The 14941-nt window shown below is 49.3% G+C and overlaps 1 protein-coding gene across 1 annotated transcript in view; it reads left to right on the forward strand.

Moving 5' to 3' along the window:
* The first annotated feature begins 463 nt into the window (after window positions 1–463).
* The window catches only part of Arhgef4 (Rho guanine nucleotide exchange factor 4), a 233766-nt gene continuing 219288 nt past the window's right edge, over window positions 464–14941 (forward strand). The window contains 1 exon segment of the mRNA XM_074070442.1: window positions 464–577. Within this exon segment, the coding sequence (XP_073926543.1) occupies window positions 539–577 (39 nt within the window). The 5' untranslated portion in view covers window positions 464–538.

The following is a 14941-nucleotide window of genomic DNA, read 5'->3' on the forward strand; positions in this document are numbered from 1 at the left end:
TTTCCTCAATTGACAAAGGAAAGTGCTGCGCAAACCTGAGCTCTGAAAACTCTTGAAGCAAAGCTCCGGGGCAGAAAGGGAGGCCGCCCCCGGGGCGCACCAAGTGAGGGAGCTGTGAGGCCAGGACCCCATATGGAGATGCGTGTCTGTGTACGGTTTCCTGAGCTGATGAGCAAGAAGCCTGTCACCTGCTCTTTCTCTCAAAAAACACTCTCAGCGCCCACTCTGCTCAGGAAACCCACCGGGTACGGGGCAAGCCACACGGGAGGAGGGCTCTCGGGGCTCCTGGGCCATATCCCTGGATAGCTCTAGTGTGTGTGTGTCCCCTGGTCCCGCGGGTGGCCGAGGCATGGGGTAAGCAGGGCGGATGCCAGGATGCATCCCTGGGGCCTAGCACTTGCGGGGCTCTGGAGGCGGGGCGTCTGGGCCGTCGGGGGCGGACCGCGGGGCGGGGCGCAGGGCGCGGGGCTCCGTCCCCTAGCCCGGCTCGGCGGCTCGGCGGTCTCGCTGCGGGTGGCACGGGCGCCCCTGCCGCACCATGCTCGGCGTCGTGCACTTCCTTCGGAGCTTCTTCAAGGTGAGAGACGGAATTGCTGCGGCCGCCCTGCATGGGGGGAGAGCCAGGCAGTGCTTAAGTCCGGGAAGGGTGGAGGTACCCGGATCGCCTCCCCCCGCCGCCGTCCCAATTTTCCGACGTGCGGCCGCGGAGGCCTGACGGTAGCGCGGGGGAGAGCCTCTTGCTCCAGCTCCGCCGGGGCGCTCCGCGCAAGACCCTGGCTCGGGCAGGCGGTTGGTGCCTGACCCAGGAGCTACCCAGGAAGTGTTGCTGTTGTCATTACCTGGCTGAGTGTACCAGAGGGAGAAGTTGGGTTGGGGCACCATTTTGAGGAAGGACAAGGGAACCAGAGAGTGGGGATGGCTCCCACGCAGGTACCCCTGTCAGGCCATGGGGACCCACTCAGCTGGGACGCCACCACCTCACCTCCACGCACAGGGACCTCAAGATGGGCAGTGGGCCTCAGGGCCCTGGCATAGGGGCATCTGCCTGCAGGTTGCCAAATTCCACCTTCCCAGATGAGCACCATGGGAGGGTGGGGATGGGCTCTAACTGCCAGACCAACTGCTTGAAGAGGCAGGGCAGGCCCAAAAGGAGGAAACCCTGTGTGGGTCTATCCCTGATCTGGCCACCAGCCCGAGGTGGCTGTTCCACTGGCGGTCTCCCAGAGGGGCAAACCCAAGGGGAGGGGGGGGCAGTGATCGCTGGCCCTGAGAGCTCTTGGGAAGAAAGCAGCAAGAAGTCGGGGCTGCGGAGCCCTGCCCTCCGCCTTGCCCTCCGCCTTGCCCTTAGCTGTCCTGGAAGGGCAGCCTGTAAATCAGCTCACCCCAGGATTAACTGTCCCAGTGTGCAGACATCAGGAGGGAAGAGGAGGAGGACAAAGAGAAAAGTGGCCCTCCAAGCAGTTCTGCTGGAAAAGGGAGGCAATGCAGGTGTCCTTCCTTTGGCACAGAGAGCACAGACCACTTTGGAATTCTGATTCTGTCTCACGGGAATCCCAAGCTACAAGGTCTTGGGGCAATCAGTTAACCACTTCAGTTATTGTTTTCCCATTTGAAAAATGTGGGCGATCCTTCTGCACCCTTCAGTGAGGATCTTCTTACACAACCCTGCGTTAAGTTTACAGAGTAAGCCCAGGGACCTTGGTTCCGCCTCCTCCACAGCAGTGTGGCAGCAGACTGCCCTGGTGAGCAGTCAGCTGGTCAAAATGTCAAATAGCCCTGGTGGCCTAAAGAGCATTTGGAGCAGGCAGAGTGTGACCTGGGATGGCTGCTGGACATCGTGGGGTAGCCCCTTGCCTGGCTACTGACTAGGAGGTTCCTGGGCGTTTGGGAAAGTATTCCTACCAATAGGCTGTCTTCCTACTCGCCACCTGTTCTGAGAGGACTTCTCACAACTTCTGTCCCCAGGCCACAGGGCCTGCGCTCGGGTCTCTGCATACACATGAAGGGGATCACCAGATGTGCCTCCCAAGAATCTCCCTTGGGAGGGACTAAGTGCCACAGCAGTCCACTTCCAGCTGTGCAGGTTGGTCTTGCAGAGCCACCTGTAAGCCTAGGTCACACTTCTGCTTACTCAGATACTGGTCATGCGGGAAATGGAGGACACCATCAGTTCCAGTCACCTCCTGGGGACTCCTGGTCCTGTAGGGAACCCCTGATGACAGCACCTGACTGGGTCTGAGAATGCCCATTTCACTCTGGGACCTCAGAGCCACAGTTAATCTCCAGCAAGTCCCAGGAGGAATAAGGCCCTTGGCCAGGGCCCTGGGTATGACTTCTGTTGGGACTGCTGAGAATTTGCACAGTGTCCACATCTGCTATGGACACATCAGTCACTGTGGGGTCCTCAGGACATGTCAGCCATATGCAGAGCCCCTCCCTGTGAAGGTGAGCCAGAGAGCCAGCACTTGCTGTGGCCCTCCACACCTAGCATCGGTTGGGGGCTATCGTCCAACATGTTGCTTTCAGGGAATATCCAAAAATGTTCCAGACAGCTGAAGATCCCTGCTGTCTGCCTGTAGCCTTCACTAGAGTGGAAAATCCCTCTATTTTCTTTGAATTTGTGTCTTACATCTTATAACACCTAATCCAAACATTTAGGGTGTCTTGCTACTTTGCTGTCTTCTAAGTCCTATTGTTCTGATGCAGTAGGTCAGCATGAGGTCCTTCAGATAGAAAAGTCAGTTCTCTGCTGGCTGAATGATGGCACAGAATCAGTGAGCTGAGGCAAGGCAGTGAAGGTTTGTTGTGGCCTTGTCATAAGGATAGCTTGACAAGCTTCTGCTAGTCCCTGAACACACGCGAGCACACTTGTATACACACATGCACACACAGGTACACGGATACGCTTGAGGATATACATGCACACATGTACATACACAATTGTACACAGGTACACTCTGTACACACATGTATATAGATACACTTGTATAAACACATGCACACACAGATACACTTGTGTATACACATACACACAGGCACATAGATACACTTCTGCACATACATGCACACACACACCCATAAGTACACTCATGTGCACACATGCACAGGTACACTTGTGTATAGACATGTACACACATAGGTACACTTGCACAGGTAGAACTGTGTACCTACAGGTGTACACACAGGCAGTCATCACCAAAGCAATGGCTTTGTACTAGAGCCAAGGATTGTAGTGAGTTTGCTCCAGGAAGGAGGTCACCAGCAATGACAGAATCCACAGGGAACCTAGGACAGTCCACTGACTTTCTCTAAGGCTCCATGTCTTCCACACAAACCCAACTGGCAAGTTAAACAGGGATGCAGCAGAGATCTCCCTCCCAGGTTGGCAGCATTTGTTAGTCACCAGGGATGAAGTATTGCAAATGAGTCACTATTTTGGAGTGGAGAGGGTGTTCCTGAGACTTCCACTAGCCTTTTCTGCCACAGAGGTCTCCACATCTTGGGTCAGGGAGCCAGGGCAGAGTTTCTGCTTGTTACTGAGCATGTCTTTGCCAATTGAATGCCCAGGAACTGGAAAGTCTCCACAGCACAGTTTCAGGATTCCAATGGGCTACCATAAGGTGGGCACAGAGTACAGCTCCATTTATGATCTGATGTGCCTCTACCTCCATTAAGTCCTCATTTCTGGTAGTGAACTTTCATGACACCATGTTCTGCTGGGAACTGATGTTAGCTCACAAAGAGTATTCTGAATGGTAGAGGAGCCTTTGGAACATAGTGTCTGACTATGATGTTATTATAGATGACAGCTGTGTTAATCAGCTTTCCATTACTATAATAAGACACCTGGGACTATCAACTTACAAAGAGAGAAGGTTTTATCTCAACTCATGGTTTTGGAGATTTCAGTGCATGGTTGTTTTGCCCACCCTTTTGAGTCTGTGGTGAGATAAGATGTCATGGCTGCTCACCTGGTGGCTGAAATGTCAAAGAGAGACAGAGGAAGAGACTTGGGTCCTATAATCTCCTTTGAGGGCATGTCCCCAGTAACCTAAACTTCCCACTAGGCCCTATCTCTTACAGGTTCCACCACCTCCCTCTAGGGCTCATCTGGGGACTATGTCTTTGACACGTGGGCCTTTGGGGACTTTTCAGATCCAAACTATAGAAGCCTCTCCTTCATTCAAGAGGCTTTGGTTCTATTCAGTCAAGTCGGAGAATCAGGCAAGGCCAGCGAAGTTTATTAACAACACCCACCATGGGCCAGGCACTATTCCAGGCATGGAGACTGTTTACCAGACCCAGTTTAATTTCTTTACATTTTTATCAATGTTGCACAAATGAAATAGGAATGCATTAGTGTTATCCATCAGTTTTATCCTAGCAGCCTCATGAGTGATGATTCACCAATACCAAAGAGCCTAAGCATTGGCATACTTGGGTAGTGATCCGGCCTCCTGCACTTGAACTCTGCCTCTTCTCCTTTGTCATGACAGCTCCACAGTCTCACTTGTAGACTTCCCACCAGTGGGTGGGTCTTCAGTGCATCTCCAGCTTATGGGAGAGTAGCTCCTTTGGCAATTTACCAGGGTGCCAGTATTCTCTGTGCAGAAGGTTTCCTGGGGCCTTGGTATTGGGCATGTCTTTTAGCTCTGCTTTTTGTCAGAGCACTCACAGTGTATCCCTTAAGTTATCTGCACTCCTGCAAGGAATTTTTGACTTTTCTGTTTCATTTCATGAGACCATTCTCCAGCCAAGGTTTCAGTGAACCAGCAGATTCCCTTCTGGGATGAGTTCTGGTTGTCGACTCCAGAATAGGTGGATAACCCTCGTCAACAGCCTGGCCTGGAGTGGTGGTCTTTCCTTTTCGGTCAGACCCTCTCAAGATCCACACTCACCTGTTCAGCCAGGTTTTTGCTAGTACATGTTGGCATAGTCATAATTTTCAGAAGTGTGAGCCATTTCCTCAGGAGTCTTACTTGTAATTGCTTCCACAGCCATGCTGAGGCCATGGAGATGGGGTAGGGGTAGGGTGGGTGTGAGAAAAATGACCTCGCTTTACACAGTGACTCTCAGAGAGGCAATAACAGCTTCTTAAATCAGCCAGAGAAGGGAGCTCAATGGGATTGGGAATCCCCCAACAGGCTCCCACTTCTGAGGTGAGAGACTCTACTCCTTACCAAATGATCTCCTAACTTCTACTCAGGAAGCCAGTGGGAGGTCAGCTGGCTTTAGATCCACCTGTACCCAGGCTGGTGGACTCCACTGCTTTTAGTTCAGGGATCTCAGACCTGGGACTGCAGGAGAGAAGTGACACTTTGTATGCAATCATGGAGCCCCTGAGCCAATGCTCAGGAGTTGAGTTTGTTGTTTTCTGTCTTCAAGCTCACCAGGGCAGTTGGAAACAAGAAACTCTCACTGCATAGCCCTGGAGTTCTTTGTGCCTTTTATTTGAGTTTTGTAGCAAGAGCCATTTTTTTTTCCTTTCAAGACACCCAGTAGACACTTGGCCTCGGTTGATTTGTTTAGGGACTGGTCATGCACATATGAGATGTTAGAGTTCCATTTCTTAATACTCAATTAATTGTCATTACCTTTGCTTTGACCAGGTAAAATAAGCAGGCCTAGTCCTGCTCCACCCTGTCCTGCAAATCTGTTATCTGCATTCATCTCAGTACTAGTGAAGGATCTTGGTTGCAAAAGATAGAAAAGGGTTCCAATTAAGGGACAAAAGCTAACCATCTTGTCAGTCCTTATCAAAATCCCCTTGACATTCTTCACAGAAACAGAACATCCTAAAATTCATACAAAAACACAAAAAACCCTGAGTAGCCAAAGCAATCTTGAGCAAACAGAGCAATGCTGGAGGTATCACAATAACTGACTTCAAATTGTACTACAGAGCCATAGTAACCAAAACAGTTCTGGCACAAAACTAATTTAGAACAGAATAGAAGATCCAGAAATAAGCCCACACAGCCACAGCCACCTGATTGTCAACAAAGATGCCAGAAGCATGCTGGGGAAAAGACGGCGTCTTCAACAAGTGGTTTTGGAAAGCTGGATATCCACATGTACAGTACTGAAACTAGAGCCCTAGCTCTCACCCTGTTCCAAAAAAAAGCAATTCAAAATGGATCAAGACTTTAATGTAATATCTAAAACTTTAAAACTACTAGGGGAGTATATAAGGAAAATGCTTCAAGACACAAACATAGGCAATGGATTTCTAAGTAAGACTCCAATAGCTCAGGGAAAAAAATCCACAAATAGGAAGATTTGACAAATGGGATTGCAATCAAATTAAAAAAGCTTCTGCACAGCAAAGGAAATAATTACCAGAGTGAAGAGACAGAATATGGAATAGGAGAAAAACCTTTGCCAGATACTCATCTGACAAGGGATTAATATGCAGAATATATAAAGTACTCAAAAAATTAAAAACTGAAAGAACAAATAATATGATTAATAAATGGGCACGTGAATTGAACAGACAGTTCTAAGAAGTACAAGTGGCTAATAATACCTGAAGAAATACTCAACGCCCATAGCCACAAAGGAAATGCAAATCAAAACAACATTGAGTTTCTATCTCACCCCAGTTATAATAGCTGTCATCAAGAAAACAAACAACAAAAGGATGTAGGGGAAAAGGAATCCTTATGAACTGTGAATGGGAATATAAATTAATGCAGCCACTGCAGAAGTCAGTGTGGAAGTTCCTCAAAAACTAAAACTAGAACTACACTATGATCGAGCCATCCCAGTTCTGGGACTCAAAAGAGCCGAAGGTTACCACAGAGATGGCTGTATACCTGTATTTATCATGGCACTATTCGTAATAGCCAAACTATGAATCATTCTACATTTCAATCAATATATGAATAAAGAAATGTGATATAACAATTATACACTGGAGTATTATTTGGCCATAAAAAAGAATGAAATTATGCCATTTGTAGGGAAAATGGATAGAACTGGAGATCATCATATTAAGTGAAATAAGCCAGACTTAGACAAATATTGCATTTTTTTCTCATATGTATGTAGAATCTAGAGCTTTAAGAAGGACATAAATGTAAAAGGGTGACTATTTGGTGGGGGAACCAATGGCAAGAGGAGGGAGGAAGAGTGGGCGATGGGCCATGAATGTGACAAAAATACATTGTATAAGGTATGAAAATCTCAGTGAAAGCCACTATGAATTATAAAAAAAGGGGGTGGAGGAAAAGGGATAAGAAAGAGTAGTAGAGAGGATGAATATGATCAAAATACGTTGTGTACATGTGTGGAACTATCACAATGAAACTCCTTGTATGATTAATATACGTGAATAAATATATACATATAAAATAATTAATGAGTATACCAATTTAAAATTTTGCCACACTTCATGTTAGAAGGTAGATTCATGGATATTCATTTTATTTTGTCTTAGCCTGTATATAAACATTTTTGTTTACTCAGGAACAAGAAAGACCTCAGTCTGTATGGAATGGTCAGTGGCTCTAATTAAATAAGACAGGAGTGCAGGTGTGCAGCACTAGTATCAAGTGAGTGAACTGTTCCCTTGAGGCCTCACCAGGGGTTCCAGGGCTGCCAGGGCTGCCAGGGACCAGTGCCTCTCTACCCTTGGCTGCTGCCCTTCTCAGCCTCAGGGGCACATCATCCAGGTGGAGTGGCTCGTAATTTAGGGCTGGGGTCCAGGCACTTGTCCCTAGGCTCCTAGGTGGCTTTGCCTGCAGCTGTCCATCAGATCAGGGCGTCTTGTGGGGCCGTCTGGCTGAGCTAAAGTCAGACCACTGACCCTCATAGTGTGGGGGAGGCGCACTTCCTTCCCTGTTCTATAGATTCAGCCTGTTAGCTAGAAGCAAATATCCATGAGTCCTGGCAGTAAACTCCTGAGGACCCCTTCCCATCTCAAAAGCCCTTGGGTGTCAGCCAGGTTTTTATCAAACAGTCCAACTTGACTCTCTTTGGCAGCTCTTCTTTCCTATGCAGTAAAGCTTGCTGAGCTTGAGAAGTAATCTCCTTGGAACAAGGCCTGGCTCTGCAAACTGTGCTCCCCTGGGTCCCTTTGTTTTGGTGATGGCCCCGGGACTCCCAGCTCTCCCATGGAGCTCTGCACTCTGGCACCTTCATTTAACCCCTCTGCCCCCCAGAGGTGTGTGGAAGTTAAATGAGATAAGAAAACTCAGGGAAAGTATGGACATTGTCGTGCACAGGAAGAGCACCTTCCACCTCTTCTGTATTTCTCTATTCCCCCCAAATAATTTTTTTTATCACCTCCAGTATGGTTGAGTGGAAACCCATCTTTGGCACTTGGCCAAGGAGGTGCCTTCCACACTGGTGTAGCTCCAGAGGCATATTTTTGTAGGAAGAACTCTGAGGTGTGGTCAGTAAGTGAAGTGAGGTTCCCCGCATCCCTTCCTCCTATGAAAACTGAGCCTCTGAGAAAACCTGTAAATTCAGAGTGTGGTGCATCCACACTTGGAACTGTTACTGGAGGAGAGAGGGGATTTCCACAGCTTCCCAGTTTCCACACAAAATCACAGGTCCTGGAGATCCACAAACATGAAAGGCATTCCAAGTTGCCTCACAACAAGGAGTTTCACAAGGTGGAAGTTTTAGCAAGGATTTTTTTAGTTTAACAGGAAAAGTAGGGAGAAGTGGGGTGGGGAGGGGAAGGGGAAAGGAAATGAGATTTCATGTCTGTAGTCTTCTACTGTCTGAGCTGGGAGAATATATATGGTCATGTCGAGTAACTCTAAGTTAGGACAACGGATCTGGGTGGCTAAGATGGGTACTAAAACATGGAGATGTCATAGAGGCCGACCCCGAGCACAGGAACAATAGATATTTTAGGACTTCCCTTGGCCAGACATGCCTTTCATTCTTCACTACCCATTCAAGGAGGCTTGCAGTTTGTTCATATCTCAAAGGGGAAGGTAGATACAGGTAACACCTTCATTTCTCCCTGTTCTTGTAACTTAACATTTAAAAGGAGATGGGAGGAGGCTAACTGCTCTGGCTTTTTAGTGTCTACTTCCTCATTCCAATGTCTGACATTGGCCCTTTTAATATTCATTAAAATAATATAATTTCCCTGTCTCCTCATTTATCTAGCCGGTCTCAGAACCCCGCTCAGCCACAGGGAGGAAAGAATGTGGCTATGCATGCCAGTCTGGGAGGAGCTCCAGAGAGTCAGGCCAAGACACACTGTGCAATTAGATTACTCTGTGCTCCAAATTTCTCAACAACCCCCGCAACTCCATAGTGACAGCAGCACATCAGTGGTCACAAGGGGGCGGGATGAGGGTAGGTAGGGCAGGGAGTCCCAGAACAGGAGGTGGAATCCCTCATCTTGAGTGTCATGTCGTGATGGTTTCTTGGTGCATACATGTGTCAAAACCATCATACCTTCTGTGTGTGTGTAGCTTATTTCCTGTCAGTGACACCTGATTAAGTTAGGCCTGCAGCTAGCCAAGAACAAATCCCTGGGCCAGAGCCCTCTCAAAGGGCACCTTCGACCCAGAAGGCAGGCCCCTGCTTTCTTCACCCACTTCCTGGGTGTCACGTGAACAGAGACCAGAACATTCAGGAATGCAGTTGATAACAACATGGAAGCCCTGTCTCCACTGGAGGTGGAGTGATTCTGGCTTCCCCAGGTGAGCATCTGGCATGAGGTGTCATTAGAACCAAGCATGTCTGTGCATCATCTGTGGTGTGTCATTTCTGGCTGGTGCTGAGATGACTGTGGGGCCTGGGCACTGTACCTGTCTGGGCAACTTATCATCTGAAACTTCTACACCTGCAGGTCAACTTGTCTCAGAATAGGTTTGGACTTCTAAGAGCTGCCAGTGCACTTGGAAGCAAGACAGGGTTGCTGGACATGGCCTGGCATCCTTCCCCATGTGACAGTGCATCTTGGGCCAGTCTTCCCTTGCAGCACCCCAAGCCAATGCCCTCCCTTAGAGACCAGCAGGAATTTACCTGCTGGGGCTGACTCCCACTGAGGAGCAACAGCAGGGGAGCTACAGGTGGCCCTGCAGGGTGGTGTGAGAGAGAACCCATTGTCAGCTTTAGGCATGGTGAGGAAGAGTTTATGGAAGAAGGGCTTCACTCTGGAGTAAATGTTGTCAGGTGTGTGGGGGGGGGTGGGGAGCATCCTGTGATGGGATATCTTTCTTTAGAAGGCAGCAGGAAGAAAGTGAGGCTAACGCTGAGTACAGAGTTAACTGCTGGGCTCCAAGCAGGCAGCTCAGGATTGTAGGTCCTTTGTGGCCTGAACAGGGTGTAGTGTCTGTGCTCAGATTCAGTGTGACTGGGGAGGGATTCATTCTTGTCTTTATCCATCAGGGTCAGAGTGGCCTTGCCTGATGGTGCTGTTCCCTGACACCATTAATGTTCAGCAGCAGAGCACCAGTGACCTGCAGGCATGCCAAGCCAGCTACCAGATCAGGAGCAGCCAGTCTCTCTTGCTGTTTGGAAATGAGGGGGAAGTACCAGATATAGTAGGCTGCATATCCAACCCCCTGAAAACTCTAACCACAGATGCATGACAAGGCACCCATGACAGTTCTCCAGGGAAGGTCTGAGCAGGTGTCTGGGGGAAAGTCTCAGGGGTGATTCTGGGGCACACCCTACCCACGAACCCTGGGTGTATGCCTGACTCTCCAAGTCCCGCCAAGCTGATGCCAGCCTCCAGCCCAGCCAGCCCCATCCTAAGGAAGCAGTGTTTCCCCAGCCCCAGGGATTCAGCTTTTCCTAGTTCTGTTCAGTGCCTGAGCAGAACCTGACAAACTGGAAAATGTTAGGAACCAGAGGCAGTGAGGAGCCCTGCCTCACCATGATGTGTACTTTTTACCTGGAGCGGGAATCCCTTAACCTGGACAGTCAGGGGACACCTTAACTCCACAGTCTACTGGTGGGAAGCAGGAAGAAGAAGGAGACTCAGTCACCATGTTGGTCTTGGAGGTTCCACAAGATCCTGACTATGCCAGTTTGGTCTCATTTAGCCATGCAGGCCCTCAGTCTTCCTATTTGTAAAATGGGGATGAGCTGTGAAAATTACCTATGCTAGTTTTGTAAAGTGTTACTTTTAACCTGGAGAACTTGTGCTCTGCAGGGACCTACCATCTTTTCCCCTCCTTGCAAAGCTGGCTCCAGGGCTAGACCCCAAGGCAGAAGTACATGGGGTATCCCGTTCCCGGGGTCTGCCCAGCTCTCTCTCTGTGTGAATTCTGGAGTTTATAAAATGTCATGTGAGGATTCACTAGGAACACCTTGGTTTAGAGAGTGACCTGGCAGGAGAACAATGAGCCAAGTGCAAGGGTGGCTGGCTGAGAAGGCCACTCTGAGAGGACAGTTATTCTGGCCTCCCTTTGTGCTGTGGTACCTCTCCACACCCCTGCTCTACTGCCCCAGGGAAAAGAGACTGTATGCCTGAGAACTTCCCCTGGCCCCTCTGGGAGGCTGGGCGCAGGCCAGGCCTACGGAAGGAGCCGGTGTGAACTGAACTGCTGAGCAGGGACCTCCCAGTCTGTGAGCAGGTAGATGTGTCAGACACATCCAGGCAAAGCTTACTGGCTGAGTGGAGGACAAGATGTGAGAAAGCCAGGTGGCAGGGCTGAGGCAGGAAGGGGAAGGAAAAATCCACCCAAGGACATAGAGGGTATCTCACAGGTGGGGCAGGTAAGAGGAAGAGCTGATGGCTCCTTGACATTACAGGTTGTGTGGTATCCTTGGGGGATACAGGCTCCAGGTCTCCCCCACCCCAATCCCTCTACAGAAACCAAAATTTAGGGAACTCAAGCCCCGTGTATAAAATGACATGGTCTATGCATGGAACCTACATACACCCTCCCAGATACTCGAAGTCATCTGAGGATGACCTAATGTCTAATACAATGTAAATGCTATGTAAATAATTGTTATGCTGCTTTTTTTAGGAAACAATGACAAGAAAAACTCAGTATATGTTCAATACAAATGCAAGTTTTTGAAAACATTTTGATACTTGGATGGAGAACCCATGGACACAGACGGTCATCTCAGTTTGCCTCAGTGCCAAAGCCATTTCCCTCAGAGCACTGTAGCAGACCTCCAGGACAGATGCCAGCTGGGTTCCCAACACTGCCACTGTCCCTTAGGCCAGGACCAGTCTGACACATCCTACATCCCTGCCTCAGGACACTGGTTTGAAGTGGAAGTTCAGTTTATTCATCCAACACACAGACTTTACTGAGCCCTGTTTGACTTTAGGCCCTGTGCTGGGAACACCAAGCCATAAGCAAGACACAGCCCCACAGGTGCCCCTGGACAGATGGCTCTGAACTCTTTTGAGTATAAAAGTTTGTGACTTGAGACTTTATCAATGGCTTTGAAGCCTCATGAAATACTCCTACTGTTTTTTTGGGGGGGGTTGGCACTGGAATTTGTACTCAGGACCTTGTGCTAGCTAGGTAGGCACTCTACCACTTGATCCATGTCTCTAGTCCTAATACTCCTACTTTTGTATGTATGTAATTTGGAGGTTCATACAGCCTGTAGACAGTGGTTTAAGGCTCCCTGCTCGGGATGGCCTCCAAAGGACCAGCACCAGGAATTACTATTTCTCTTGCGTCCTTCCAGTGCTAGAACAGACCTTTGAGTGAAACCAGCATCAAGCTGTCTCTGCTGCTGTAACTGAGGGGGCTAGCCATGAAAGCGAGGTGGCCATGCATTGGTTGACCATTTCGGTTCCTCAGGAACCCCAGCCAGAAACAGTCAATATTCTTGAAATAATTGAGATGTATTTGTAAGTGAGGTACACATTTAACTAGTGATTTCTTCTTGCAAGCTGTCATTGACTTAGTGGTCACTCTGTATCGAGGAGACAGAATAGTTGTAAACTGCACATGTGGTTAGGAAACACAGCATGTGACATCCCTGAGGATGCCCCAGTCCTGAACTCCACCTGGGAGCCTCTCTTACTGCCAGAGGTCAAGCCAGTCTGGCTTGTTGGGAGTTCTCAAATCAGCCTACTCTTGCAGCGTGTCCTCAGGTTCTTTTCTGGACAAGCACCCCAGGGAGGAAGGAGCTGATCCCCCATGTGTTCCCAGAGCCCCCCACTCCTGCCTCAAGCTTGTGTGTCACATCTTAGAATGTGCATGCCAGGCATGTGTGTGTCTGATGCCTGGAGGGGGCCATCTATCTGGGCATGTCTGCTATGTCCCTGACACTCTTCTGCTGCTGATGACAACTGCTTTGCACCTGTGGCTGGGTAGCCACTTATATGACCTTCTTTTCTCTGGGAGCCTGTTTTCTTCTCCCGCCCATGAGCCAAGTCCTAGGACCCCTCCAATTTATTCATGGTCTGTAGCCAGCATCCAAATGGCCAAGGCTCAGACTCCAAACTCCACATCCTCCTCCCCCATTGATCCTATACCTCTCTGCAGCAAGGACACTTAGGCTCCTCCTAGATAGGGCCACCAGGTCCAGTTGCATGTAGGGTTATGACAGGTCATGGGATCTGATGGATAGCAGGGACAGACAGTAGTAGTGGCAACTCCACGCCAGGCAGGCAGGCAGGCAGATGAGCCCACTCCATCACCTTATCTTCAAAACACCCTCCTAATGGAAGAATCCCTCTGTAGATGAGGAACTGAGACTCAGGAAGTGAGTAGAGTCACCCAGGAAGTGGTGGAGCACAAGTCAGTGTCAACTCTACCCCCATGGTTCAGGCTTTTAGTGAGATCTCTGGGGTATACCAGGCCTCTGTCATGCCTGTACCTGTGTGAGGCACAAACTGTCAGATGGGCTCCAGGCCCCGTGGCATGGCCTAGGAGCATTCGCTGCATTTTTACTTTGGTAATTCCCATAGCTTCTCTATGCAGATTGATTCTGCTGCCCAGATGGAAGAGGACCTGCCCTGCTGGTTGCCCCCAAAGGGCTGTGGGAAGGGGGAGGTAGGATCAGAGTTCCCATGGGTTTAGGATGCATAATACCCTGGCTGACCCTGACAACTATTGAGTCACAGAAGTGTGTGTGCTTGGAGGGCAGGTGGTCCTGATCCTGACATCATGAGTTATGGTTTCTCATGCCCAGAGGCCAGTGCATGCTTTCCAACCCCTATGGCCTGAGCCTGGGGGAGGGCTGCGACCTGGGAATGCAATGCAGAGAGAGTACTAATCAGTATGCATCTGTAGCTGGTGATTGGCATTGTGTGGCTGCTCGGGAAAGGCCCAGCTGTCCTTGGGAGGGAGGTTCTGGGCCAGCACTGTTTTGATCAGTAAACTCTGCACAGCTGTTTTGGGTTCTGTCTTGTCAGAGACAGGAACCTACACCCATCACCAGGAGATGAGCAACTAAGAATTTCTGCAGATGAGAATTGCTCTTGGCCTGAGCCAGCAGTTCCTTCAGGTGATGCCTCTTTCACTCGGAGGAGTTAGGAGGTGAACAGGAGGACACTGGCCACCTGTTCTATATAAAATAGAATGAGTTTAGTTTGTCTTGAAGGATGGACAGAGCTAGGCAAGGTATTGGAGCAGCTGTGTTCGAGTCCTAGCCTTGCCAGTTGTTAGATGTGTGATTCTGGGCGGGTCATATAAACCTGCAGAAGAGAGGCCTCAGTCTTCTTGCCTGTCAAACAGAATGTCCCCTATCCTGCTCATCTCACAGGGTTAGTGGAGTGATGAAATTTGACAATGTATGTGTAACTAGCTTGGGAAGCAAAAGAATGTCCAATAAAAGAGAGCTGGGAGCCAGGCAAGATAGCTCACACTTGTAATCCCAGCTACTAGGGAAGTGGAGGTTGGGAGGATTGCAGTTTAAGGCCAGCCCTACCATAAGACCTAATCTCAATCAATAAGCCAAGCGAAGTGTTTCATGCCATCATCCCAGCTATTTGGGAGGTCATAGGTAGGAGGATTGCAGTCTGAGAAATGCAAGACCCTACCTG

This window comes from Castor canadensis, chromosome 4 (genome assembly GCF_047511655.1).
Source record: "Castor canadensis chromosome 4, mCasCan1.hap1v2, whole genome shotgun sequence".
NCBI lineage: Eukaryota > Metazoa > Chordata > Mammalia > Rodentia > Castoridae > Castor > Castor canadensis.